The sequence below is a fragment of the Nuphar pumila genome, chromosome 6, assembly GCF_984573655.1.
Source record: "Nuphar pumila chromosome 6, dmNupPumi1.hap1.1, whole genome shotgun sequence".
NCBI lineage: Eukaryota > Viridiplantae > Streptophyta > Magnoliopsida > Nymphaeales > Nymphaeaceae > Nuphar > Nuphar pumila.
The window spans coordinates 121,864,662-121,890,954 of record NC_143254.1 but is presented as its reverse complement, the minus strand read 5'-3'; the positions used below and the strand labels follow the sequence as shown (position 1 = coordinate 121,890,954).

Sequence of the window (26,293 nt, the reverse complement as noted above, 5' to 3'; positions counted from 1 at the left end):
TCATATTTGCGATCTTTGTATAAGAGTATGAAGGTCAGGGACACTCACATAAATTATATGTGATTGTTGCCACACATTTGCAGACCTTCTCGATGATCATTTACTTAAAAAAGATTTACATGGTAGCTCACGAATGTCATACTATATACATGAAGGTAGTACCTTATTTATGAAGATCGACCAGAGTGCGAAGGTCGAGAAAATTTCAAACAATATGTGAATGTCACCAAACATTTACAGACCTCCTTAAGGATCATTTACTTAAAAGAATTTCGCATGGTAGCTCAAGAATATCATATTATATACGTGAACGTAGTACCTTATTTGCGAAGATCAACCTATCACACATTAATATGTGAGTGTCGTCATATCTTTGTGGACTTCCTTGAGGATCAATTACTTAGATAAAATTCATACAGTACCTCATGAATGTCGTCTATATATGCAATTTTTTTACGGTATTTGCGAAGGTACATAAATTTCAATTACACGAGGTTTGCAAATTTGGTTATGTGAATTTCGTGAGGTTTGCAAAGTCATTGTGAAAATGTACTTTTTAGTGAGAGGTTGCGCGATTGAGACAACCTACCTATATATCTTGCGAACTTCGGGAGGTTCGCTCATGAGAATGGTAAAAATTATCTTAAAAATTATGTCATTTGTGAATTGGGACATTAGGTAGATTTAAAAAATTAGGGTTTTTTGAAAAATATGTATTTTTTAATGGTACATTACAATCATTTTCCGTTAACTAATTATCTCATCAAAATCTCCCTTTTTATCATGTTCAACTTACATCATATTATGTTGATCAGTGAGGCACATCTGCGTGTTGCCAACATGTTGATTCCCTTGGGACTTCGCCCCTTGTGACAAATGTCAGTGATATTTTGAAAATATCACCAAAAAATCACGATATTGTTTGCTGCCTTTTAAACAGCCAAAATAGTGATATATTTTGAAGATATCATGATATTATCAGTTTAACTAGCATATTTATGTTTAAATCGGTTATATCTAAATCAGCCAAAAAATATATTAAATTTTGTTGTTTTTGCTTAAGCAATGCTAGAAAAATAAAAATTTAAATTTAAATTATTCAGAGGTTACCATTATTTTCTCATTTTAAATTTTTTAGCCATGGTAAATTGACAGGCTCCCGTTGGTAAAACCCTTGAGGTCCCTCCACTGAGCATCAAGCTTGCAGCAAGCGCCATTCTCACTGGTTTTGAACCATGGTCATCCCATGTCAAGTGACAAACCATATACACCCATAGCCACGATGGTAGAGCCCTTGTGGCAAAATCTTGTCACTATGTTTGGAGCACACAAGAAGGAGATTGAAGATATGCCATGAAATGACTTAAACACCCTTAAAAACTTTTCCGTGTGCATATAATAAATTTTAATTATTAGACTGGTGTAGATCTTGTTTAATTTTCTGAAATAAGATTCAGATTTGGGTATGCAATTTCCTTGATAGGTAGTAATCCAATAGGCTACTTCCTACCATAGTGACAAAAGTTTTTATAGGCAATTTCCCGTTTTTCAAAAACTAGCGAGAAATTGAAAAAATTCCATAAATCTTGCATTTTTTCGGCAATAAAAAATTAATTAAAAAATATAAAAATTATTTTTATAAGAAAATATTAATAAAAATTATTTAAAAATAAGAATCTAAGATTTTTTTTTGCAATAAATAACTGTTTAAAACGTAAATATTGCGTATAAATCACGGTATTTATGTTTTTTTCATAAATCTCCTGATATTTTGAAAATCTCGCGAGAAATTGCCGTTTTAAACTTTCAGGCAATTTCTCGGGATATTATGGCAAGATTTTCATAAATCTGGCGACTGCTTCCTACCAATGTTGTCAGAATCGGTATTGACCTTGAATCGATTTTGAATTGTCCGATTCTGAATTGAATCGGTTAGTTTTTAATCAGCCAATGACACTTATCACAAGGATATTAATATAATATTAAAAAATATAAAAAATAGTTTTTAACTAATTTTATTTTTTTAAATAATAAAAATCAGCCATTTTTCGGACAACATGAACAACAGGGACACCAGCCTCAAACATTCAATTTGTTTTCTGATTCACAAGAGAAGTAGCTCGCTTGTTTCTTGGGCAATGACCTGGTAGCTTGCTTGGCAGAAGACTAGCTACTGGTCAGGTGATCACCACCACCAAGCCTTTTTTGAGGCTGATTGGCCAGTAGCACCAAACTCTAAGACATGTGGCATGTGTCAGACAGCCATTTTCACCTTTTACTACTTATACACAGCACACCATCATTATTATTATTATTTTTTTATAATAACAGCACCTTTTAGAGATACCCACCTGGTCTCCCAAGTGGCAGTGGGGCTGGGGAGAAAGGTGCTGACCCCAGGTTCGACTCTCATCGAGTGTGTAGTAGGTGCCTTTAATTGGTGGACTTAGTAAGGGCTTGGGTGCCGGTGACTGCCACCCGGAGTTAAACTTGCAGGAAGGCAGGCCTATCAAGTGACTTTGGTTTTGGATGAGGGTTCCTCATCATCAAGAAAAATATTACCCATTAGAGGAAGAAGAAATGCAAGAACATGATACCTTCACAAAAAAAGGTGGGAAGCTCGTAACTGATGACAACTAAGGGTGTCAATGAATCGGGTTTGCATCGGACCCAGGTGGGACTAAACACGGATTCTGACCCAGATTCTAATCGAACCTCTTTGTTTATCACCAAACCATGACCCTAAACCCGACGCGTTGACACCGTTAATGACAACTGGAAAAAGGCCTCATTGATTTGGTTCCAGACCGTAAGTGGTATTTTAGGAGAAATGGGTTTTTGGATATAGTGCAAATGGGTTAAGAACCCATAGTCATGCCAACCAAATTTTTCTCTACCAACTCAAGCGTGTGATCTGGCAAATACCTACCAGATAGTTAAAACTTGCAAAAAATACTAAATTCTATTGCACAGTTTTTATCTAAAACCCTATTTTAAGAGTCCAAACCAAACACCCTCTTCTTATGAATCTTATCAGACTGCCACCCAACCACCCCCAATCGCCAGCTTGTTAAAAAAAAAAATGAAGAGCAAGGAGATTGACTCATCCAAAATCCACAAGCGAGGGTATCTAAAAATGTTTAAAAAACAAACACGAAATAACGGATTTTTAACATGCTAAAAGATAACTTCTACGGTTCTACCATTGCTTCAATCTTCAAAATACATCAAGAGACAAAAGTGTATTATATAATGTATTAAAAAGCATTTAAAACACGGCGACTGCTTTTGTCTTTCTTTCTCTAGGTTTATATTGCAGTTATAATGACCATCACATTTCCATGGCATTTCTTTTTGGATTTATAGTATAAAGACCTGGTCGTGAAAACTTCGAGACTAAAACCCCTGGCATATGCTATGCGTTAGCTTGCATGACAACCATGAGAATCCAACCTTAATTGCCCGTCTAGCAGCCAAGGTTCCCCAACCAACTACGACATCTGAAAAAGAGGGTATTTTGGTACTTAACCAGATGAACACATAAAACGATGATATACAACATGACGCATCTGAAATCCATTTATATAATGTCATACTTCTGCGCATACAATGTACAAGGAGAGAGAGAGAGAGAGAGAGAGAGAGAGAGAGAGAGAGAGAATCTCTTGTTATAATAATTTGAGCGCGATCTCCCCACGAAGGTCTTGTCCAGCGGACGTTCATATCATCCTGCCGCGCTCCCTCCCTGCTTGGGTGCATAACATCTCGCACGAACCGAAGCCAAGAGGGAGAAGGGAGAAGGGAGAAGGGAGAAGGGAGAAGGGGGGAGCTGGGAAGGATGGAGGTGAGAGTCTGGTAGAATCATCGAGGTGACGGCATCGACGATGGCGTCCTTCTCGTCGCACAGACGACGCTCGTCGCCGTCGTCATGGCGGACCGCGCCGCCGTCACCCCTCGTGTGGGTCTCCTTGCTCACCCTCTTCGTCCTTTTCTCTCTCCTCTATTTCTCTCTCATCGATCTCGATGGTTTCCTGCGCCCCCCGCAACCGGTTGGTGAGGTGCGCTCACCATCCACCGTTTTCTCTTCCTTTTCTGCTCTTTTGCTTCCTCCCCATCAACTTTTCTTCTCTGTTTTTTCTGTTTGGTTGGCAGAATGAGAGCGAAGTCACTTGGACGGAACGAGTATTTGTTGTCCCGGTACGAGCTATAGTCCTTCTAGGTTCCTTCTTTGAGTTGTCTGTTGTGATTTGTAATGTTGGTGGTGAGGATTGACTGGAGTTTGTTGGTGGGTTTGATATAGGATGGTGATCGTTCGAGCTCGACAGATGGGCTCTGGAAATCGAAGTTGGCGAGTTTCTATTATGGGTGTAGTAGTTCCAGTAACAAGTTCGCAAGTACGTCTGATTTCTGTTTTCATTCTTCTTTCTTTTGCTTTTAAATCTCGTTTTTCCTTTTTTCAATATATCCATAATGAAATCGATTAACAGTTTTTGCTTCTCTGTTGTAGATCGGGTAATTTTTCTTTTTTGGTTTAAATTTCGGTCTCTAGAGGCAAATACATGGTTGTGCTTTTGATTCACTTAGACATTTGTTTGTTCTTTTGTTTCTATACAACACAAATTCAGAATCTTAACTGGCTGAACTTGGTAAAAGTTTATAGTACAATAAACTGTAAGGTAGAAATGTAAAGTTGATGCTGGTAGAGGTGGTGTTAATGCCGATCTCATCTCTATGTGCGGTTCTATTGTATTTGATTTTAGCTCTGCCGGGGTTCGAAATTGCTGATAATCTACTCTGTGCAATTGAAAATGGTATATTTATGTTATCTTTTGGTGGCTTTTAATATTAATCCAATAGTTGATTATTTACCTAGTGTAGTTTCCCTGGCAGAAAGGGAACTAAGGCGTTGACACATGAACAGAAGCATGTTGGGGGCTGTGGTTGGTTTAGAAAGAGTTGGAAGCAGAAAGACGAAATAAGGGGTCTAAGTGAAACAGGATGATTGAAAAGGTAAAATATGGAACATAAAGCAGGGATTATAGGAAATACAAAGAGTTCAGGAAACAAGCTTCCGATTCCCACATGGAACAGCAGTTCCCAACCTGCTGGCAGAGGCTTCAATATTCAAAATAAATTTGCTAAGAAGCACTCACGGTTATCAATTGATTTTGTGAACCTGGAGAGGAAGAGGGGACATCAAAACTATCCAATGCGGCAGTTTCATATTTGGTTCTGTTTACTGCTTGCAGGATTGGAGGAGGTGGATTTTGGCCTGAATTGTACATAAACTAATTCATTGCATTCTGATAAAGGTTCATTCGGTTGAAGCTCAGGATAAATTCACACATAAAATGAAAATAGTTGATGATTTTGAAATTTAGGTTGTTTTACCTAGTGGCCTATAGAAATGGACAATGTTCATAAGTGGATTGCCGTGTACTAGCCAAACTTGTTATGACAGCTCAACGATTTGGGTCTCTGTATCTCAACCAGAAGATCTCAGAGGCCAAAACAGAGGGCACAAACAGGGGAGTCATAAGAGGCTGAAATTAGAGCATCCAAATTTAAGCATGAGTTTGGACTTTGGATTAATTTGTCTTGGATTTAAGTCATTCAAGTATGTTTTCATCCAAGTCTTGGGTATGGTAAGTCTGAATCAGGTGCATGGTTGTCTGGGTCTGACAATGTATTGGGCCTGTATTTGCACAGCTATCTAAATGTGTCTGGTCAATATTGTACATCTAGGCCAATATTTGTAGCTATTTCCAACATTTGGAATATAACCTCTTGCATGCTAAGCGCTAAATTCTTTAAATTGTTCTTGAGATACCAGTTTCAATAATTTCCTTGTGACCCACTTCTCCGCATTTACAATGAAGTCAATGGAAAAAGTAATCAAAGCTTCTAAAGTAGATATGACCTGAAGTTCATACATGCTGAGCAATAGTGAAGTGGAGTGTCATTGAGAGAAAAATAGAAAGGATTTGGAAAGGTGTGCTATTTTAGGGGGGTGGGGGATGGGATTTCTGGAAGAGTGTATAGAGACAAATATCAAAGTGCAAGTCTTCATGAAGGAAGTTGAACCAGCTTATCTAAGGCTTGTCCAAGTCATCCCAATCAGTAAAGAGATCTTGGTTAAATTGTTCAATTCTCGAATGAGTAGATTTGATTGTTATCCAAATTCTCTAGTTGAGCGCAGCTATTCTCCTTTGTCCATATTTGGTGGCTTGCTTGTGATATCGATTCTTTTCCAACAACCAGGAGAGAACAAAAGGGTACTCCTATGTAATTGGATATGCTGGTTGTCAAGAGAGTAGTAACCAATTTCTTTCTCTCCATAATGTAGGTTTCCACCTCACTAGGAAAACATGTATATGCACGACTCTTGAATTGGATTGACCTGCCCCTTTGATGGCCCTCTTTATGTTATGCCTTTCCAATTTCCTGTATGCTGTTCTTAAGTTATTATATGGTTTCTCAAATTCAGTGACTTCAGGTTTTAGTCAAGCCTTCCAATCTTCAGTTGTAAGAGGTGACACTTTATATTATGTTGTGTAAAACATATATTGATGCTAACTAGTGTGAGTAGTATGCTTTCAACACTATTGTGTATGGGTATTTCCATCATGCCAGTAGACGTAATGCATTTCTTGAGAACTTGGACTTTAAAGAGTATTACATATATTCAAATATAATTCCAAAAAATGCTAGTGTACCACTGTGAAGAACCAAGGAGCCTTCGATTATAAGAAAAAGTTCACCCAAAACCAAAAGTGGTCTCTATGGACACACTCAGAAATCCCATAAAGGGGATACACACAAAGAAGGCTCAAATATTAAAAAAACAATATTTTATTGATCACATAAAATGCAAGAAGCATTACATTGAATGAAGGGGTTCACCCCCTTTTATATACACAATAGAGAGCCCAAAAGAGTCATTGGAGCTAGTCTAACGGCTCTATTTGTAGCCGTTGGACTAGCTCCAACAGCTAGTCAAAGATTAGTCAACTCTATGTTGACTAGTCAAAAGAACAAAAAATAAATACAAAATAAAAAAAAGTTTACAAAAATATATATACATATATATACACATACGTATGTATATAATAGGTATATATACATAGGTATGTATATATTTATATACATTGTGTGTATACAATTTAACACTCCCCCTCGAACTTACGGTAAGATAACCGAAAGTTTATTAAGAAGAAAGTGAAATCTAGGAGCTAAAAATGATTTGGTGAAGAAATCTGTCAATTGGTAATCTGATGTGACATAAGGCAGATCAATGATGCCTTGAAGATATTCCTCTCGTATATAGTGACAATCCATCTCGATGTACTTGGTTCTCTCATGAATATGTGGTTGTTGGCGATGTAGATAGCACTCTTATTGTCACAACAAATATTTGAAGCTTCTTTAATTTGGATTTTCATATCAGCCAACAATCTTCTTAGCCATACCATCTCTATTGTAGTAGTGGTAATGACCCGATATTCAGCGTTCGTTGAAGAAAGAGAGATCTTCTGTTGTTTTTTGCACCGCCACGAGATTAGAGATGAAGAAGACATAAATATGTTTCTAGAAATAAAAAATTTAAGATATCTAATGATACACAAAGCTGCTCCCATGTGAACAGATGTGGGAGTATGTTGAAATTGACTGGTTGTGTGAACAATATGTGCTATGTATGGTCTAATAATTGACAAGTAAGAGAGAGCTTCGATAAGTTGTTGATAAGGTGTGCGATTGTCAAGAGGCTCCCAATCTTCAATTTTCATTTTGACATTTGTGACTTCAATAGTATCAACTCTCTTATCATCTGTGATTCCAGACCTGCGAATAATATCAGAAGCAAATTTAGACTGAGATAATAGATATCTTTTAAGGGAATAAGCAACTTCTATCCCTAGGAGGTATCTTAAAAAATCCAAATTGGTTATTTCAAAATTAATTTTAAGATTTTTTAATATTTTTAACTCCCTGTTTATTCCCTCTAGTGATAATCATGTCATTAACGTAAATGAGCAAAATGATTGCACCTGCATCAGGTTCCTTAACAAACAAAGTAGTGTCAGTTAAACAAGATCTAAATCAAATATCAAACATAACTTTGCTAAATTTATCATACTAAGCTTTTGACAGTTATTTCAAACCAGAGTTACCAGTCGAGGAAGCGGGAGCGGGAAGCGATACGGGAAGTGGGAGCGGGAAGCGAGGCACTTTCAAAAATTTAGGAAGCGAGGAAGCATGGGACCACTTAGAAGAAAATTCCGAACCGTCTCGAAAGCGACCTAGGAAGTGAACCAGAAGCGAAAAAATGGAAAAAATGGGGAAGCAAGGGGGAAGCGTGGGGGAAGCACGCTTCCCATAAAAGGGAAGCGCGCTTCCCCAAAAAGGGGGACACTTCCCCTCACGCTTCGGAAGCGCAACGTTTCGCGCTTCGGGGAAGCGCGCTTCCCCTTTTGCTTAGGCGCTTCCGGTAACTCTGTTTCAAACCATACCGTGCATTTTGTAGGCGAAGAGCCTTCCCTTTGGGGATGCTCATACCTGGGGGTGCTTCCATGTACACTTCTTTCATAAGATTTCCATTGAAGAAAGCATTTTAAACATCCATTTAATATATGAACTAATTTTTAAGTGAAACAACTGTTATATGGGTTATAACAGTGGCCATGCGAGCAATATGTTCAAAAAATTCTTCATAATCCATGCTATATTATTATGAATACCCTTTGACAACTAATCTAGCTTTCTATCTCAAGGGTTCTATCACTTTTAGTTTTCTTCTTCTATCTTTTCACATCTTTTCCTTCTTTCTTTTTTCCCGTTCTTCTTTTTCTTTTTCTTTTCTTTTCGTTTCCTTTCCTTTCTTTCTTTCTTTCTTTCTTTCTTCTTTTTCTTCTTCTTTGTTCCTTTTTTTATCTTTCTTCTTCCTTTTTTTCTTTTTTGTGAAGCTTACGCCTTACGCCTCAAGGCTTATGCATTGCTTCATGAGCGGGTCTTATGCCTCGTTATGACTCAACGCTAGTCACAACATTGTTCACATGTTATTAATATTAGAAAATTTTTTCAATCTTGGAAAATATTACATTTTGGATAATTTGGATGTCCTAATCTTTAATGCCATAAATCTAAATCTAGTTTTTGGACATTACAACAAAAAGTATCTTTGGGTATCTCAAAAAAATTCATATAATAGAGACCTCCTTCTCTATGGCTTTGCACAATCAACTTTCCTTACTGGTGATCTTGCACCCAACATTCATTTGAAGAGAATGAGATATTACAAAAATATTTGAGAAACAAATAGAAGGTTTAAATTTATTCTGTGAGTATATCTAATTTTTGGAATAAAAATTTTTTGTGTTTGAAAGATTTTTCTCAAAATTTTCTATTTCTTTGATTTCAAGAAATGTACCATTGACAGTGAGAACATTCGACACACTTGAGTTGATATGACATTTTGGATAAAATATTATGATTTGAGATCATGTGAAAATATGGGGTTGGAGTAGGATGAGATTGCGACTTCAGGTGAAGAAGATGATCATCTAAGAAGAGGTTGAAGAGCGTCTACCAATTGAGATAATGACTTAGCTATTTCAATGAATAAGTCTTGAGAGTTGTCCTTAATCTCGAGGCCGATTCATGACAATAATGACAAATAATCTTTCTTTTGTTGTCATATTCATTTGCTTGTCTCCTGAGGTGAGGTGGTCTATAAGTACAAGTATAAGTCTCGGGCCTAGAGACAACCAACACAGATTCTTATCATTTTTAGAGATTTTTTTAATCTATTTTCTTTCATACTTAGTTCCTCTATTGTATCAACAATAGAGAGAACCTTTTCTCTATGCAAAAGGGTTGATTTGCTAGATTCGAATTCCGGCCTTAATCCATTTACGAATTCATAGAAATGTTCTGCATCAATTTGCTTTTGGCGAAGTTCAATATCTTTGGAGGAATACTTTGGTTCAAGAAGAGCCAACTCTTCCGAAAGCTCCAATAACTCATTGTAGTATTCTCTAATGCTTTTGTTTCCTTGAGTCATGGTTTGAAGTTTGAACTTTGTCTTATAAGTTGCACACATGTGCAATGTCTTTAAGAAAATACATGTTTTTAAGGTATTCCCAAGCATTGTTGGCATGCTCAAATTTAGCAAGGCTAGAGCATTTTTTGATATCTACACTATTGATGAGTCAAGACATAATCTTGGCATGTCTCAATCTCCATTCTTTCCATTTTTTCTCATAATTAGCTATAGACTTAGTTTTTTCACCATCGGAAAGAAAAACTTCCTTCTCGTTCTCCACCTTAGTAATAATTAGTTTATCCTCCGGGTCAGATTCATCCACTAATCCCAACAACCTTTTTCCCCACATATGGTGTTTCATAATAAAAAACCACATTACATACTTTGTATCGTTGAGTTTAATGGGCATGATGGTGACACTTTTTTTGTCAGTCATTCTTACAAAGAGAAAAAGAAATAGAGAGGGTGAAAGAGAAGAGATGAGAAAGAGAAATAGATGCAGAAGAACAAGAACATGAGTACCACATCACGAACTTGAATAGGATCAACAAATACTTCAAACCAGTGATCCAAGTCAATCTTTAAGAGAGCAATACATGATCACACAAACACTTGAATGTGAATCACCAATGATCTAGCAATCTTGAATTGCAACCACCAACAAGAGTGTGCGAAGAATACAATCTCACGAACCAACGAACAATACTATCTTCAAGTTTCAAGAGTACATAGCTTTGATGCCATGTGAAGAACCAAGGAGCCTTCAATCATAAGCAAAAGTCCACCCAAAACCAAAAGCGGATTCTATGGATATACTCACAAATCCCACGAAGGGAATACTGTAACACCCCAAATTTTCAACTTGTAAAATTTGAAATCATTTAGAGAAAACCTTTCAAAGTTCAGGATTTTGATCTTTCAGATCGTAAGCGGAAGCAATTTTCTTTTAGAGAGAACAAGTTGACAATTATGGGCATGTTAGCTTATAAACCAATCTTACTTACAGAGAATAGCCAAGATGCCAACAAAAAGAGGGTGATCTCGAGCCATGTTGTATCGCGCCATCGGCTGTCTGTAAAGTCCTACTCGTCACTTGCCCATGAAATGAGTCAGTTTTATAACAAACTAGTAGGTGCACAAATAGAAAATGTAGAATAAATAAAGTAGGACATCACAAGATAAGCAGTTCATTCCATTGAAAGCAGTAATAGCATTTGTAATTTACGGGAAATAGAAAATGTAGAATAAATAAAGTAGGACATCACAAGATAACTTCTGTGGTTTTTTGGGGTTTTACCTCCCACCAATAGTGAAGATCATTATTTTTTAGCCTTTGTGGCTTTGCCACTTCATGGGTTTGTGTGTTGGCACTTTATGTGCATTCGGTTACCCCTTAGTGGGTGTGTGTATTCGCACTTCATGTGCATGTTTATAGGTCCATTCTTGAACCTATTGTATTCAAAGTCATTTCCTAACATATATGTGTCTATCTACATATATAAATATATGTATTCCCTTTGTAATACCCACTAGGGGTAAAACAATCATTTTTCTATTTCACGCCACATGTATATTTTTGCACTTTTTTTTTTCTTTTTTCCTTTTTCTTTTTACCTTGGAAAAGCCCCCCTTAAGGGACGTTGGAGCCTCCAACGATCACATTTGTGACCGTTGGAAGGGCTCCAACGTTCCTTAGGAGCCCTTCCAAGGGTCCTCTCCTTGTGTCTATAAATAAAGGGGTTTTCCTCATTGTATAGTAAGCTTCTTTGAAGACTTCTTGAGTGGAATGTATTTTTCCCTCTTCTTTTGGGTGTTTTGTCACTTTTGTAGTTTTGTTGTAATCCTGCCCATTAGTGGCTATTTGTGTATGTGCATGCTCTCTTGCTTGCTCTTGAAGATATCACTCCTCTTATTTGGCACTTCATTACATCCCCCGTACCCCCCTCTCTCGCTCTCTTGTTCCCCTACCCCACCTGTCTAGTTTACCCCCTCTCTCTCTTTTTTTTTTGGGGGGGGGGGGCATTGACCTGGGTGGGTGGGAAACAAGAGAGAGAGAGGGGGGAACGAGATGCGGGAAGAGGGAAACGAGAGAGAGATATATAATGAATTTGTACCCCCTGGGATCGATAAATTAGAATGAAGAAGGTGTTTCTTTTTTATAATAAAAGGAAAACACAATTATGATTTAAGAAATTTCATTTTACCCCTTTTTCTTTTATACCCTTTTATGTTTTAAAATTTTTCATTTTAGCCCTTTTTTTCTTTTACATTTAACACACACACACACGCACATATATATATATATATATATTGCTGTGTCGTATCCTCCGTACCCACACCTGTGCCCGTACCCATGTGACATATAGACACGTGTACAAGATCATTTTCCATGCAGGACTAGTTGAGACACATGTGCATGTGGATAATATATATGACATCATCTAGGGACACCCATACAAAACCTTAAAGTACCAGATTAACATGGGGATGCATCGTATTTTGAAGAACCCTATTACATAGCTTTCTTGGGTCTCACCTATCAGCTCAAGCATATGATTACAATAATGTGTGCTTTTATCCCCTTAATATTCTTAGAAACTGTCAATTATATTTTCCAATCATCAATCGTCAAATTCTGCATAAATAAATTCAATTGAAGACCGAGTTTTTATTGTTTTTGCAGTTCCCTTCTTTTTTCTTTTGGTAATATAGAAAGTTTTCTCCAATTGTTGATCTTCGTGTATTCAGAGTCCTTTTTGCTGGTAATCTGATCTTTAAGATGTAACGACCCCAACTCATACCCATGAAAAAGTGACAATTTTTTTTTAAACAAGTGCGAAAACAATCTCAGAGAAGGGCCTTACAGTTAAACACCACCACCACCATAAGGGATCTTATACTCATCTTTCATACCAAACCAAATCAAACTTTATTTATTCAAATGTAAAGAGTCTGAGACATAATTAATTAAAAGTAAGGAAAGCAAAAGGAAAAACAAAAGAAAAGAGTCACGCCGTCCCAAGAATCTGCTCTGCAGTTGTGTAGTCCCCTCGTGACTCTTCTCCGAAGCAAGTCTTCCCCACTAGGCATCTGAGGCTGCGAAAAACACAAAAAGTATGACATCAGAATCCAAAGAATCCTGCGTACAGGTCCCTCTAATGAATCAAATAAGTAAAAAGAATATAAATAAGATTCATGCAATATTTTAGAGGGATATAAATATAATACATTCATAATTCAAATAATCATTCATGCAATATGGAACATTTATTAAGCATGAGGGAACATTTAATAACAACAAAAATCACAGTTTAAACATTAAGACATTTAACATACATTAGAGAACAATATCATGCATTCACCAATATTGCACAATTAAGGAAACAAGTAAATATGCATGATCTAATGAATAACAGAGATATGCATGATTTCAATGCAATGCATGCATAATTTATTATCTTCAATCAAGTTTTCTTTTATATGCATGTCCCTATTAGGATTCACACACATTTAAGTTTCACTTTTTATTGTCATTGCCAGTGGATACTCAAAACAGGTAAAATTCTCGAGGTCAAGTTAGGTTCTCAGGGTAACTTAACACACAAGTTGTATTTTATTTCTGGGTTTCAAACTTAGCCCTCGATCAATATCAAGAAACATCACCATCCATCGGAACATTAGAAATCAACATCTAATGTCGGTGACACCAGGGACATCAGCATCCACAAGTGTCATTTTTCTTGGTATACCAAAACAACAACTGCATCTGCACACCACCCCTAGGCAAAGTGACAGACTCTCCCTAAAACCGTGGTCAAGAGAAGAACCTCAATATCGGGTTTAGGGGCAATAACAACGCACACAGAGTTTTTGTATCCTCACGGTCTCCAAACCGCTAAGCCCAATATTCCCACACTAAAGAAGGGACATCAAGGAAACGTTAATTACACTGTTCTCTTTTTCTTATCTTGTTGTTAAAATCAATTTCATAAATTTGCAATTCAACATGCAAACATAAGCTCGCAAATCAGCATGCGCACCTTTTCACGGTCTACCACCTGTGGCAACAATAGAACAACAACAACAACAACAACAACAACAACAACTACGCCTTCATCCCAAAACCATTGGGGTCAGCGATATGAACCAAAAAAGAAATTCATTTGGGGTCTTCCACATGAATCCTTTTCCTCCAATCATTTCTATCCAATGCCATGTCCTCGGTGAGGTTCAAAGCATTCATATCTTTTCCTATCATCTCCATCCAAGTCTTCCTAGGCCTACCCCGACCTCTTTTAACTAATATATTTTTCCATTTCTCCAACCTTCTAACTGAAGCATCATTAGGCCTTCGTTGAATATGTCCAAACCACCGTAAACGATTCTTTGGCAACAATAGAACAGTGCAATTAAAACCACAATATCAAATATGATCTTTGTAACGCATAAACAGTAAAGCAAGGAGCACACCGACTCAAGGCATTCACAGCCTACCATGATCCATCTTGATCATCTATGCATTCATATGCAAAAATCTTAAGGAACATAACAATGCATTATTTCAATGCTTCCCAATGCACATTCATTTATGACAATTTACAGATGTGTATGAATAACAGACATATACATGTGCATGAATTCACAATTTCATTTTAATTGCATGTTTTCATTCAATACACATGTTCATGTCACATACATGTTTTCATGCAGTACACATATTAATCAAGCATGTGAACATTCAAGTATATCGACTCTGGAAATTTAATCACATAACTGAAGATTTCATATACCAATTCAACCTCATCTATGCATACAATGAACATACCGCCACATGTTCATGCATAAGAGGTTAACCTTGTATTACTACTTTTAATTCAGCATAGACTACACAAAGGAGACATCTTATACGACGACCATTGCGAACTATTACATGTTTAGCTAAAATTATCACAGCACTCAAAACCTTTCTGTCATATTGATTTCATTGATGCCTACCTAACACTTTACATGACCCATGCATTTTGATTCCACTGTACACAGACCTAGTAGGATGTATAAACGTGGATCACGTATGCGGCTAAATAATCGGCATGTATAAACCACTTAAACACTCAAACATGAGTATATACGTGAAAAAACATTAATAGTGTAACCTGTGTAATTCTGGACTAACATATATATAATTATATAATGTTTCTTATTTTTTTTTAAACCACTCAGCTGTACCCAGCCGAGCCACTCGGCTGGGCTGCCGAGTGTCTAACCACACCAGGTCAGGTCTGGTCCGACCAGACCCCAGCCGAAAACTGGTGGAGCCTGGCAAGTCATTTGGCTGGTTTGACAGCCAACCCACCAAACCCTTTTTTTTGAAAATCTACCAGTCCAGGCCGAGTGGCTGGCCTGGCAGGTCTGCCAAGCCTGCACCAGCCCAGCCACTCGGTTGGGCTGAGCAGGGCCAGGTCGGTCCCTGACGAGCCACCCGAACCCGAGAAACGGTCAAAAAAATAAACTTCTGTCAGGGGCCTATATGTATACCAGTTCTAAAACTTTACATATTCATGTATATGCTCATGTAACTAAGTCATGCATGCTACAACAGATTTGCCATAACAATGAAAAACATACGAATATGAATCCTTGCATTAAAAAATTCGTAATGAAATCATAAGTGCAGAATTGACATTGAACATGGAAGTGGTTCCTTCATGATCAAGCACCAAAACAAATTTATGTTTTTAACATGTGCATCGACTAGTACAGAAAATCGTTTTGGAGCACCGACACCTTAGATCAGTGGCTTCCCCATGTCTCTCTCTCTCTCTCTCTATATATATATATATATATATCACCAAAATAAATTCCGAAAACGATGCAAATATATTAATTTTAACCATGGATCTTGGAGTAAATATTCAGATTTACTCTCTTCTTATAGTTTTTACTAAAACATTGCATGGAATACGAATCCATGCTCTTTTTCTCACTTGAAACAAAAGAGAAACCCGTACCTTTGCATGAATCAAAGGAAAATAATGGTGGATGGTTGGATGGCTGAAAAAGATCAAATATCCTCCTCTTCTTCCCCCCTTTACCTCTCTTTTCCTTACTTTCTCTCTCCCCCTTCTTTTTTTCCTTCTCTTTTTCTCTCTTTTTGAAGTCTTTTTATAGGCCCTCGTAGGGGAGGTCACCCTTCCTTCTCCAGCCCTCTCTAAGAGAGTTTCCAAAAAGATGGAAACTCTCTCTCCTCTCTCTAGTGTCCTAATTTTTTTGAAATACTACTAAATGTTGACTTTTCAAAACAGAAACTTTCAATTCTTTTAAAACACTTTCCTAACTTCTCTTAAGCTGGAATAAGGACTCTTTTAAAGAGTCCTACTCAGCCAAAAAAATAAAATTCGGAATTAATATTATTTAATTAATTAATTATTAAATATTAATTAATTAAAATTATCTAGAAACTTCCAAAAATTACCAAATTAACCCAAAAGGCTTCTCAACCTTATTAGATTTCAAATTAAGACTTTATATTGAATTTAAAGCTGAAAAAACAGTGGGCTTGGATTTGGATCCAGATCCGGGTCCAAGATCCAAATCTATATCCAAAATGAAAATGGATCAAAATCTGTATTAAATCCAGATTAAAGTGGGTCTTAAATAAGATCCAAATCCATAATAATTCGAATTATAGGCATTGGATCCAACTCTGGATCCGTTTCGACAAACTGCTCAATTTTTGGAAAAACACTATTTTCGGGTCAACCGTAGCCCGAATCGAGAAAAATAAAATATCATTGCGCTCAGAATTTTGAGACACATCCAACAATATATTACATGAATACCAAATTCTGAATTTTGCCTGAAAACAACCTGAATTTTGCTCAAATTTCGCTTGAATTTAAAGGTCGAAAATAAAACTTTTCTCACATTTCAATTGGCTCGTTTAGGCCTTGACAATGAGACCTGGGACAAGCCCAGATTTCAAAGCATCAGCTTAAAATCGAGAATCACACGATTTTCCTCCCAGACTTAGCCAAATTTTTGTCAAAATTATAAAATGACTAAGTAGGAAAATACGCGATATTACATAAGCAGTGTGATGAGGAGCGTTTTAGTTTCAGAAATGCTTGATTTTTTTCCCTGCTATACTCTTTCTTTGATTTAATAAATTATTGTGCAATGACTTGAAATTTTACTATACCACCACGTGAAGCATCTTTGCCACTAATTTTTTGTTTTAACTTCTTTCACATTGAATAAATTTGTGGCATTATTAACATGTTATTCTGCTTCAAAATAATTCTGGTTTTATATGGTTATGAAATTTGTGCATGTTTTTCACGTTTGGTTCTTGATGCTCATTTCAAAGTGAATGTTTTGACTTGCAGTGGCTGAAGTCAATACACAACCAAATCGATATTTGATGATTGCAACCAGTGGGGGGTTAAATCAGCAGAGAACTGGTGTATGTTTTCTTGTGAATTACTTATTTTAATGACATAATATATCATATTCACCTGTGATGACCATAGCTTCCCAATGTTTATTCATCTTTATCCTCTCCTTAGCCTTCTCTCTGGGTATTTGTAATACGGGTACTTGTACCAAGCATAAACACCCTGTGCTGCATCATGTCAACACGGGTACTTGTACTGGTACTTCTAGGCACAGGTCAACAGGGTTTTGAGCCTAACCCAACTCATTTTATTCGTTTTATGATCCGATCAATTTTTTTGTCAACATGCAGGGTCAAAAGTATAGAATGTTAATTGATCATTTATTATTAAATACCATATATCTTTAATGTATTTTAGACTTTTAGTTCATGATTGACATTTGAGAGTCTATAACTTTTCAATTATTTTGTCAACATGCAGGGTCAAAAGTATAGATGTTACTTGTACTTGTACTTCTAGGCACAGGTCAACAGGGTTTTAAACTTAACCCAACTCATTTTATTCGATTTATGATCCAATCAATTTTTTTGTCAACATGCAGGGTCAAAAGTATAGAATGTTAATTGATAATAAAATATATCTTTAATGTATTTTAGACTTTTAGTTCATGATTGGCATTTGAGAGTCTATAACTTTTCAAGTGTAGAAGATTTTGCATAGTGTAGCAATATAAGTTTTATCTATCTATCTATATACGAATCCCCTAGTAAAAAACTGTGATATTTTAAAAAATTTAATGTTTTTTGCACATCTGGACCTTCAGACGTGATCTACATGTTTGGGTTAGTAGAAATCGGTGCTTGAATCATGTTATTCCAATGTGTATGCAAGATTTTGCAGGGGTTGAAAAATCAACGGCCTACAATGTACCAAATTTTCAACCCTCATAAAATCGTACGATCCAAGAGTTGATTCCTACTATTTTGAATGCTGAACACATCCATGAGTTTAGATTTGGTCAAAACAACCTCCTACTATAGTAGGTTCCTTACCCACAAGGGCATCAAATATTTTGCTTATATATATATATATATATATATATATAGTCACAAATATCACCAAGATTTTGAAAAAGTCACGACATATTGACAAAGCTTATTAATGCCGATAATATCGTGAGGTTTTGAAAATCTTATCTCTTAAATATGCCATGATATTTTTGCAAATTTGTCATGCCTTAAAAATACACAAAATGTGATAACAAAAATTTTCTATAGAAGGCAAGTTTCGTACCTTTTCCCACTTTCAAAACCCTTCAACTGATAAAATGAACATTAAAAGCTTAAAAAGAAGTGTCTATGTGGCATCCCCATGTGAACAGCACTCCTTGTACATTTCCAAGGCCAAAAGAAATGGGTGGGGGGATCTCTTAGATAGGCACAGGAGGGGCCCCTCCCTCCTCCCCTTCATTGGTACATGGGACTGTTCCTCATAATTGTAGATTTTTTTTTCTACACTAATTCTTGCTCACTTAATTTAGGTACTTATTAAACATTCTACATTTTTAACATAGAATATTTTTATATTTATAATGTTTTATAACATGCCAAGATTTCCCTAGTTTTTTTTATAAAAATAACTTTTTTTTAAATCTCCTGAGAAATTCTCCTGCCAAGAAATTACCATGTGTTGTACCCTTCATATACATACACCTTCACCTATGTAGCATGGATTCATAATGGCATGTTCATCAACCAGGTATTCTGGTTACTGATTTAGATTCAATTTGCTGAACCAGAAAGGTTGAAATACTTGTTCTTTTAATCTTTGATGGTTTCACTGCCACTTGCACAAAACAATGTGCAAAGTCTATCACAGCCTTATAAATCTAATACAAGTTTTAGCAGTCCAGAAACACTCATGGTACTTGCAGAATTGCACTCATCAGGCCTAACATAAAACATGCGAGGAACTGATGACTGTATCTATAATATGATCACCATATTATTTTTCAGTTGCAGGTTGCAAATTTATTATAAGCATGCTGATCTGAAATTGAAACCAAATAATTTGTGCAGATAACTGATGCTGTTGTCGCTGCTCACATTCTTAATGCTACTCTTGTTGTTCCAAAGCTGGACCAAAAATCTTTTTGGAAGGATGCTAGGTTCGACTTCATTATACTGCACTGAAATCTGGATAAGCAAATCTGCAATTATTTTAGTTCCAAGTGTGAAGAACTAATGCCTTTTACCTTTTAATCTGTCTTCTACAGCAACTTCAGTGAAATATTTGATGTTGACTGGTTCGTAACATACCTTGCAAAAGATGTTACTATTATCAAGGATCTCCCTAAGAAATACAGAAAGTCTGGAGGAGCCACATACTCCATGCGTGTTCCAAGAAAATGCAGCCCCAGATGTTATCAGACCCGTGTCATGCCTGTACTTATGAAGAAGCATGTAAGTGTGCTTTGTAGAATGCAAAATGCATGTTTGCATTTTTAGGTGGTGAGGTGTATATTCTATCTATTCTATCTAGTGTAATTATCTATGCAGTATTTATAATTTTTTATGCTACTTTAAAGATTTGTCAACTTTTTAGCATTTCTGTTGCTGGAGGAACATTTCTTTTCTTACAATTAAAGGAATGTTGCCATGAATGCAAAGATTGTGGAAACAAGTATGTTGCATGGACATGTGTATTCCCTCATAGTGATGTTTTGCTAGAATTGCACATAGAAGACTAGGTCTAGAAACATAGTTTGTGCCGATTATCCAAGCTCTTGAGCAACCGATTTCACTCTTGTAGTAAGGTAACTAGGGTCCTTTTGGCACACTGTATTTGACCTATCAGTTACATCTCTGCCAAATAGAACACTTCTAGCTGTGAATCATTCATTTCAGAAGCTATAGTTATTGAGAAGTGGCAAGCATTGGCTGCTTTGACATGGTTGAATGCAGGGGATTTGTTTTCCTGCTGGGGCAAGACAGCTATTGATGCATATCAATCCATAAGGTTAACAATTAATATGATGGATGTCTTCAGTTGGTAAGCCTTGACTGGTTTTCCAGAGCTTGTTGTAGATCATGAATTCAAACATGATGAAATATTGAAGTTATTATGAAAATAGATGTAAAGTACGACTCATGATTGGTGCATTTTGATGATGACAGTCATTTAAGATGATTTTGAAGAATGTTTGCATGTCAATCATGTGAATTTGTTTGCACAATTTTTAGCCCATTGTGTGTTCTCGCGTTTTCCTTTTTTTTTGCATTTAGTGTTTTTTTAAGAGAAAAGATTGAGAAAGGTAATAAATTCAAGGTGGGTCATATTTGTGACTAGCGTATATGATTCCAATTGCATGTTTGAGGAATTAACACTTAAGCTGTATTTCATGTACCTCTGTTGGTCTGACCATAGGTGCTATATGTAACTCTTTTCTCTTGATATCCCTTCTATTGCACTCATCGTTCTCCAACCATGACATTCTTTAAAATCATAGTTCTTTGCACTTTATATTGACACCTTGATACACATAAATTCGTCTCACTTAATTTTCTGTAAACATTTGTCATTTCCTGGTTCCATTTTCTGACAGAAGATCCAATGAGGCTTACATTGTGTAGTTCAGCTTATCCCATTTTTAATGATCTTTTGGTGTTGGAAGATGCAAAACTGCAATACATATGTTGTGATTTGGTTTGCTCTTCCCTTTTTGCCTGATGCAGGCTGTTGAGCTCAAAAAGTTTGATTTTAGGCTTGCAAATAAGCTAGATACAGATCTGCAAAAGTTGAGATGTAGAACAAATTATCATGCTTTACGGTTCACAAAGTCCATAACCAAAATGGGGCAGAAACTAGTTCACAAAATGAGAGAAAAAAGTGGTCAGTTTGTGGCCCTTCACCTCAGGTAAGTATTAGCTAAGACCTCAAATTTTTTAGTTTCAATAATGCATAAAGGATGGGAGGCCTTGTCATTTGGCTTCCTTTATGTCTGATCTGTTAAACTCTGTTAACTTTCTGGTAGAAGCTATATTATGTGGAAAGTGTACTGAACATCACGTTCTGTCCACCATGAATATGACAGGTTTGAACCAGATATGCTTGCATTTTCAGGATGTGATTTTGGTGGTGGTGAAAAGGAAAGAAGAGAACTGGGTGCAATACGCAAGAGGTGGAAGACTTTACATGTAAGGTGTCATAAACTGGTGTATGCGAACACTGATATTCTTACAAGGTACCCTGTTAGTTTATAAGTTGCCTGAGATGCACTCTTGAAATTCTCTTTTAGAAAAGCAACCCCGAGAAGGAACGGCGCCATGGAAAGTGTCCTCTCACCCCTGAAGAGGTGGGTCTGATGCTCAGAGCATTGGGCTTTGGCAATGATGTATTCCTTTATGTGGCATCTGGGGAAGTATATGGTGGGGAAGAGACACTAGCACCACTTAAAAAACTCTTTCCAAATTTTTATTCGAAGGAGACTTTATCTACAAAAGATGAATTGGCACCTTTCTCCACATTTTCTTCTCGAATGGCAGCTCTTGATTACATTGTTTGTGATGAAAGTGACGTTTTTGTGACTAACAACAACGGTAACATGGCTAAAATACTGGCTGGACGAAGGTAAGGAAATGTGCTCTATGTGTGTGTGTGTGTGCACGCATGTGCACGTGTACATGTGTGTTTTGTTGGTTCACCCCTTTTCCCTTTCTTTGGATCTATTTTTTCAGGAGGTATTTTGGACACAAGCGCACAATAAGACCAAATGCCAAAAAACTGTATTCTTTGTTCCTTAACCGAACTAACATGAGCTGGGAGGCTTTTGCAACAAAGGTTCTTACAAGCCAGAAAGGCTTCATGGGAGACCCAAAAGAAATGAGACCAGGAAGGGGTGAATTTCATGAGAACCCTTCAACTTGTATCTGTGAATATCCAGAGGCAAAGATGGCAGTTGGGTCGAGTGTCCAAGTAAATAAACCAACTCAAAAACTTGGAAAGAATGGCAAGGGAACTGAACCTGTTGAGCATAATTCAACTGATGATGAACCTGACCCGTCTGATTTGGACTATGTGGATGATGGATTACTTTCTCAAGCAAGATACCAGTTCAATGGAACAGATGCTGACTATGATCCATTTATCCAGTCAGAAGAGCGTGAGTTGGAAGAGTTGCTTTCAGACTAGCAACTGATCTTTGCTTGGATTATTTTTTTGTCAGTTACTGATTCTTTCATCATTCTTTTCTTATCTCATTTTTTAGGGTTCTTTTGTTCCTTGATTTGATCACTGTTTCATCAGTGCTCTTCCTGTAAATAAGTTTCTGAAACAGTTGTATATTCTGTTGCTTTTCACAAGTCCCCATCGGAATGAAGATGGTTCCTGCTTCTATTAAGTTGAAGTGCCCGGTATGTTATTGGTAAGATTGTGGCTCTTGGGAATTGCATTACATCGATGTAACACTCGGTTATGCATTTCTTCTGAGGATTTTGTACTTTCTTGTGGTCACACAAATTATAATCCTTTGCTAAGCGGGGGGCGGGGGGGGGGGGGGGGGGGGAGTATGCCTGGGGTACACTGCCGAGATGGACACAGTCCATGGTCAATATGGCACCTCATCGAGAAGTATTGCTGTCCTGGTAAATTCAATTGTTTGGTAGCATAGATCTGTGACTTGAAATGGACATGGATTTTCCATGCCACCAGAGTGGCTCGGAGTGGTTGAGAAATTAATTTGGTGGTGCTTGAAGTGCATGCGGCCCAACGCCTTAAGTTTTAATGCAGGAATAACACAATTGCATCATGATGAGTTGCAAAAAGCTCTCGAGAGACGCTTTTCCACGAACCATTTTAGGTTTTAACATGAAGCTGCTCACAGAATTCCACTTTCCGTCTGCCTACCAAAAGAACTCCATGCGAGCATGAAAGTTTCTTAGTTAGGCGAATGTCCATAAAAAAGGTTAAAAGGCTTGTTCCATTAATTGGCTGAGGGCAGTTTACTAAGACTCTTCATTCATTCTTGGTGATACATTCAGTCTTTTTTATAGTAAAATGTTCAATGCACATGATTCTTGCACAATCACATTCAGATTATTGGTGTGGACAAGAAAATGATTGGGGAACTAGTGGGGAATCTGGTCACTAAATTACACTCACAACAACAAACAACAACAACAACTACGCCTTCATCCCAAAACAATTGGGGTCGGCGATATGAACCAAAAAAAGAAAATCATTCTGGGTCTTCCACATGAATCCTTCTCCAATCATTTCTATCCAATGCCATATCCTCGGTGAGGTTCAAAGCATTCATATCATTTCCTACCATCTCCATCCAAGTCTTCCTAGGCCTACCCCGACCTCTTTTAACTAATATATTTTCTCATTTCTCCATCCTTCTAACTGGAGCATCATTAGGCCTTCGCCGAATATGTCCAAACCATCGTAAACGATTCTCTCTCATCTTATTTTCAATGGGTGCAATGCCTACCTTCTTATGTATCTCCTCGTTCCAAATCTTATCTTTTATTGTATTTTCACACATCCATCTAAGCATACACATCTCAGCTACACTCATTTTTTGAATATGATGTCTCTTGGCAGCCCAACATCCCGGACCATATAGTAAAGCGGGTGTAATAGTCGTCCTATAAAACTTTTCCTTCAACCGCAATAGCATTCTACGATAGCACAACACTCTAGTTGCACTTTTCCATTTCATCCACCCAACTTTTATCCTAGGATTTACATCTCCATCAATTTCTTCGTACTTTTGAATGATAGATCTCAAATATTTGAAACAATCATCCACCGGTATTTCTTGCTCACCAAGCTTCACTACACTCCCATCACTAATTTGTTGCTTACTAAACCGACATTTAATGTATTTTGTCTTACTCTTACTCAACTTAAAACCTCTTGCTTCCAATGTCTGTCTCCATAATTCTAACTTAGCATTAACCCCAGCTCTAGACTCATCAATCAAAACAATATCATCAACAAACAACATACACCACGACACATTTTCTTGAATTGATCTCGTAAGCTCATCCATCGCTATAGCAAATAGGAAAGGGCTTAAAGCAGATCCTTGATGTAACCCAACCGTTATAGGAAAATTGGTTATCACTCCTCCACAAGTGCAGACATTGGTTACTACTCCTTCATACATATCTTTAATTATACTAATGTACTTGAGAGAAACACCTTTCTTCATCATTGTCCACCGGAGAACCTCCCTAGGTACTCTATCGTATGCCTTCTCCAAATCAATAAAAACCATATGCAAATCTTTGTTCCTCTCTCTATATCTCTCAATAAGTTGTCTAAGAAGATGTATAGCTTCCATAGTTGATCTTCCAGGCATAAAACTAAATTGATTTTCCGATATCATGACAACATTCCTCAATCTACACTCAATCACCCTCTCCCAAAGTTTCATAGTATGACTCATGAGTTTTATACCACGATAGTTTGTGCAATCTTGTATATCACCCTTATTCTTATATAGAGGCACCAAAGTACTCTTCCTCCACTCATTAGGCATCTTATTTATCCGCCAAATCTTGTTAAAAAGATTTTTCAACCATTCTAAACTTTTCTCTCCCAAGCATTTCCAAGCCTTGATAGGTATACCATCTAGGCCAACTGCCCTTCTTGATTTCATTTTTTTCAAAGCCTCTGCAATTTCTTTCTTTTGAATCTTGAGCATGAAGTCACAATTCATCTCATGAAAAGGAATGGAGAAGTCTCCAAGATCCTGAGCATGACTTCCATTAAATAACTTATCAAAATAATCTTTCCTTCTCTCCTTAATCTCCTCATCTTTGACTAAAACCCTTTGTGTTTCATCTTTGATACATCTAACCATACCCAGATCCCTCAATTTCTTATCTCTCATCTTTGCAAGCCTATAAATACCCTTCTCGCTCTCTTTGGTATCCAACTTGTCATAAATCTCCTTATATACCTTATCCCTCGCGTTTCGAACTACTTTTTTAGCTTCCTTCTTTGCTATCATATACTTCTCCAAATTCTCATTATCACGACTCTTACTTAGATTTTTATAACACTCTCTTTTAACCTTAATAGCTAATTTGACATCCTCGTTTCACCATAATATATCCTTACCTAGCGGTGCACCGCCTTTTGACTCACCCAATACCTCCTTAGCCACCTTTCTCATACCACCCGCTATCTTATTCCACATTGATTCTGAATCATCCTCGAGACACCAATCAGCTTCCTTAACTACCTGCTCTACAAACATTCCTTGTTTATCTCCTTTCAGTGCCCACCACTTAATTCTAGGATCTATCATATGTCTATCCCTTTTGCGGCATTGTCTAATTCTAAGATCTAAAATTAAGACTCTATGTTGTGTAGCTACACTTTCTCCTGGTATAACCTTACAATCGATGCAACAACCCCTATCTCTCTTTCTAAGTAGAAAAAATCTATCTGACTCGTACTAAATTACACTCATCTTTTCAAAATAAGATTAACAAAACAACATTTTTTGGGAGTCAAATGAGATAGTTGGATGGTTAGGTTCACACTATGGTAAGTCTCAGGGTGGAATCCCGTGGGGCTGTTCCCCAAGCTTGCTTATAAAAAAAACAAAAAAGGCAACATTTATCATCCTCAAGCATCACAACAAATTGGTTCAATAGTTTCCGCTTACAACAAATTGTAGTAGTTTCGGCTTTCATGACCAAGTGTAGGAAAAATCTTGAAATTTCTACTAGCCAAGTATTTGGAGATGACTCATGCCAAATTGGATTACACGATGCAAACTAGCATCAATGAATGAATAACCCCCAACAATCCATCAACTATGTGCAAGAAAAATAAT

The 26,293-nt window shown here is 36.9% G+C and overlaps 1 protein-coding gene across 1 annotated transcript; it reads left to right on the top strand.

Moving 5' to 3' along the window:
- Window positions 1-3,798: 3,798 nt before the first annotated feature.
- LOC149835985 (O-fucosyltransferase 16-like) lies at window positions 3,799-22,926 on the top strand. Its single transcript, XM_090010741.1, has 10 exons — window positions 3,799-4,058; window positions 4,153-4,197; window positions 4,301-4,394; window positions 17,428-17,504; window positions 19,515-19,603; window positions 19,712-19,898; window positions 21,171-21,352; window positions 21,530-21,632; window positions 21,734-22,065; window positions 22,173-22,926. Exons 1-10 carry the CDS (start codon window positions 3,885-3,887, stop codon window positions 22,624-22,626), a joined length of 1,737 nt encoding a protein of 578 aa, XP_089866867.1. The 5' UTR covers window positions 3,799-3,884; the 3' UTR covers window positions 22,627-22,926.
- Window positions 22,927-26,293: the final 3,367 nt, after the last annotated feature.